General features: G+C 35.5%; 1 protein-coding gene across 1 annotated transcript in view; it reads left to right on the top strand.

Annotated features, from left to right (window-relative positions):
• LOC107645453 (1-acyl-sn-glycerol-3-phosphate acyltransferase 2) overlaps positions 1-944 on the top strand; it is a 9,811-nt gene extending 8,867 nt beyond the window's left edge. The window contains exons 9-11 of the mRNA XM_016349482.2: positions 41-133; positions 236-322; positions 446-944. Of these exons, the coding sequence (XP_016204968.1) occupies positions 41-133; positions 236-322; positions 446-688 (423 nt within the window). The 3' untranslated portion in view covers positions 689-944. The remainder of the gene's footprint in view (positions 1-40; positions 134-235; positions 323-445) is intronic.

The raw sequence follows: 1,875 nt of genomic DNA, 5'->3' as shown, positions 1-1,875 counted from the left end.
TACTTGTATAATAAAATTTCCTTCATTTTTAATACTGTAGGTGCAAGTTCACATCAAGCGCCATTTGATGAATGAATTGCCAGAAACAGATGAAGCTGTTGCTCAATGGTGTCGAGATGTGTTTGTTGCCAAGGTGGGTGCTGATTAGATTTCCTTTTTTTCCGCTTGATTTCAACATCCTCGGTTGATAATATATGTAAATCATTCTTTCAATGTTAACCACGGGGCACACCAGGATGCATTATTAGACAAACATATAGCTGAAGATACTTTTAGTGATAAAGAGCTGCAGGATACTGGTCGGCCAAAAAAATCTCTTCTGGTAGGTTACTCCATCCATATTTCTAACCCTTCAACGTCCATATTTATCGGTTATCCTTTTCTCGTGTTCTCTTTCCCCTTGGATATTTATCTAAAGAACCTTCTAACCTTATGTTGGGAACAGGTAACCATATCTTGGTCTGGTCTGATTGTTACGGGAGCCGTCAAGTTTCTCCGATGGACTTCGCTACTATCATCCTGGAAGGGTATTGCAATTTCAACTGCTAGTTTGGCAGTCGTTACTGGCCTCATGCAAATCTTGATTATGTTCTCACAGTCGGAGCGTTCAACGCCGGCCAAGGTCCTCCCTGCAAAGCCAAAGAGCACAGGGGAACAAGTGGAAGATAAGAATGTCAAACAACAGTAGATTTTGGTGAACATACATAGGGAATTCGTCTCTCTCTTTTGGTGTGCTTAACCTGCATCTGTTTTGTGTTTTGGGAGGGACTCGCGTAATGCTCATTGGTTTTGCTTTTGAAATCTACCCCATATTATGTGTTCAATTCTTCTATGTACTATGGTGTATGCATATTGATTTATTGTTTATTAGGATAAACTTTGTATTGACCATATATCATGACCTCTGTAGGTTCTATCTATCCCATTATTTTAGATCACCATTCCTACAATATTATTAGACACTAATCACTCATTTTTAAAAAAGGAAAAGTCTAGGGGACAGCAACTTTGTTAAATTCTGGTCAGCATGTAACTAGCAAAAAAAAGTGAGCCATTGGATGAAATCTCACACCAATCTCACACCATTAAAACCATCATTGATGGCTACAAATCACAAAAGTTGCTGACCTCCTAGCATTCCTCGTCAGGTTTATTTGATGTTAGTTTTGGTTTATCCTAACCTATTACTAATTTACTAGGGACTTATTAACCTGGTTTGGAGTTTAGTCACAGTTAAAGCTCTGATCCTCTTAGTGCGTGTTTTTAATTATTACTTGTATAACCAATATCTATTAGAGAATAATTAGTAAAAAAACTGATAGGATATACCATCCTAATCAATAATCATCAACAAAATTCGCGTATTAATTTATCTTGGAGGACAGAGCTGAAATATTGTTGAAACAGATGAGCAAGTAAAACCAAAATTGAGGCATATTATATATAATATAACTGAAAGAAATTGTTTCTTTATACGTTGATTAATATCTTCTACTACCTTTGCTAGTTGCTACTTTCTTTCTCTCCCTTTATTCTTTGGTCAAGCTAAATTCTTGCTTTATTAACAGTTTCGATTTTTCAGTCATCATTATAAAAGTTAGATTTTAAGGCCCAGAAAAAGATATGAGCATAGGCCCACTGTTGTGTGGATTAGTCCCTTTCCAACACATGTTTTAGGTATAGCTTAACCTTCAAATCAGCATAGGAAACCAGACCCAAAAAAGAAATAAAATAAATAAATAAACAAAAAGAAAAAGAAAAAGAAAGAAATCAGTATAGGAAAATGAATTCAATTTTAATACACGACTTTATGCTGCTGGTAGAACTGTCATGGTATTTAAAGAACACAACACAAAGTGACAACATCTAAATTAT

Source organism: Arachis ipaensis, chromosome B06 (assembly GCF_000816755.2).
Source record: "Arachis ipaensis cultivar K30076 chromosome B06, Araip1.1, whole genome shotgun sequence".
Taxonomy (NCBI): Eukaryota; Viridiplantae; Streptophyta; class Magnoliopsida; order Fabales; family Fabaceae; genus Arachis; species Arachis ipaensis.
This window is presented reverse-complemented; position numbering and strand designations above follow the sequence as displayed.